General features: G+C 50.3%; 1 protein-coding gene across 2 annotated transcripts in view; it reads left to right on the forward strand.

Annotated features, from left to right (window-relative positions):
• senp7 (SUMO specific peptidase 7) overlaps positions 1–729 on the forward strand; it is a 19,483-nt gene extending 18,754 nt beyond the window's left edge. For both annotated transcript variants that reach the window (XM_062535292.1, XM_062535293.1), the window contains one exon: positions 5–729. In XM_062535292.1, coding sequence (XP_062391276.1) covers positions 5–172 — 168 coding nt within the window. In that variant the 3' untranslated portion in view covers positions 173–729. The remainder of the gene's footprint in view (positions 1–4) is intronic.
• The last annotated feature ends 564 nt before the right edge of the window (positions 730–1,293 follow it).

Consider the following 1,293-nt stretch of genomic DNA (forward strand, 5'->3'; position numbering starts at 1 on the left):
TTAGGACCCAGTTGTGCACTTCGAGCTCCCGCTGCGATTGGAGCGCTGGTTTCCACGGCAGCAGGTGCGGCGGAAACGGGACGAGATCCGGAACCTGGTGCTGCGCCTGTGCCGCTTCCAGTCGGGCATGATGGGAAATGTAGTCCCGCGGGGAACTCCAGCCTCCCACTAAGGAGCCAGCAGAAAGGCCTCTCCCTGTGCCGGACCCGGCCCACAGCCGGCCCACACCCCAGCCGGAGCCCCCTGCTCCCTGCTACCTGTGCCAGTATTTCTGACAAGTGTTTGTTGTGCCACTGGCGCTCGGACTGACCACGCCCACCAGGCCTGGATATGGACAGTGCTGACCTCTGGATTGGTCGGCTCACTAGATCATCTGGACAGTGTTGACCTCTGGATTGGTCCGCCCACTGGATCATCTGGACATTGTTGACCTCTGGATTGGTCGGCTCACTAGATCATCTGGACATTGTTGACCTCTGGATTGGTCCGCCCACTGGGATCATCTGGACATTGTTGACCTCTGATTGGTTGGCCCACTAGATCATGTTGACAGTGTTGTCCTGTGATTGGTCGGCTCACTAGATGGATCCAGGCCGTGTGGGTTTCAGCCGTGTGTGTGTTTTTTATTCCCAGAGGAGATTTTATGAAGCCATTTTACTCTGTACATGATGAAGTCAAGAAGCTTTTAAATGTCTTTAAGCTGTAATAAATTTTTTAGATGAACATGTACATGTACGTGTCTCAGGTGTCACAACTGTGTCTGTGTGTGTGTGTGTGTGTGTGTGTGTGTGTGTGTGTGTGTGTGTGTGTGGGTTTGTGTGTGTGCTTGTGTGTGTGTGTGTGTGTGTGTGTGTGTGTGTGAGGGGGTGATTTGGAAAAACACTGGAGTTGTTTGTTTTTTGCGTATTGACGAAGTATGGGTTGTTGTGTATGGGTGTTACTGTGTGTGTGTGTGTGTGTGTGTGTGTGTGTTTATTTTGATGTATGATGTGTGTGTAGACGATCTGTTTTTGTGTTTACGTTGAGAGTTTAGCGTGGTGCATATACTGGAGTAACTAGGTTTGTTAGATAGCTATGATCTGTGGAGTAAGGTCATGACTTGTTTTTGTCTGTTTTGTTGTGAACCAGGGAGTGTGTGTTTGTGGGTGTGTCTACTAGCTCGAGGTGAAATGTGATTGGTAGAGGGCTGTGGGCGACATCTAAACCTGAACATCTGATTGGAAAAGAGAGGGGACACGAGTTAGTCTGCTTGGCTATCCGTACACGTCAGGCAGGGTTTAGGCTTAGAGGAAT

The sequence above is a fragment of the Sardina pilchardus genome, chromosome 4 (genome assembly GCF_963854185.1).
Source record: "Sardina pilchardus chromosome 4, fSarPil1.1, whole genome shotgun sequence".
NCBI classification, from domain to species: domain Eukaryota; kingdom Metazoa; phylum Chordata; class Actinopteri; order Clupeiformes; family Clupeidae; genus Sardina; species Sardina pilchardus.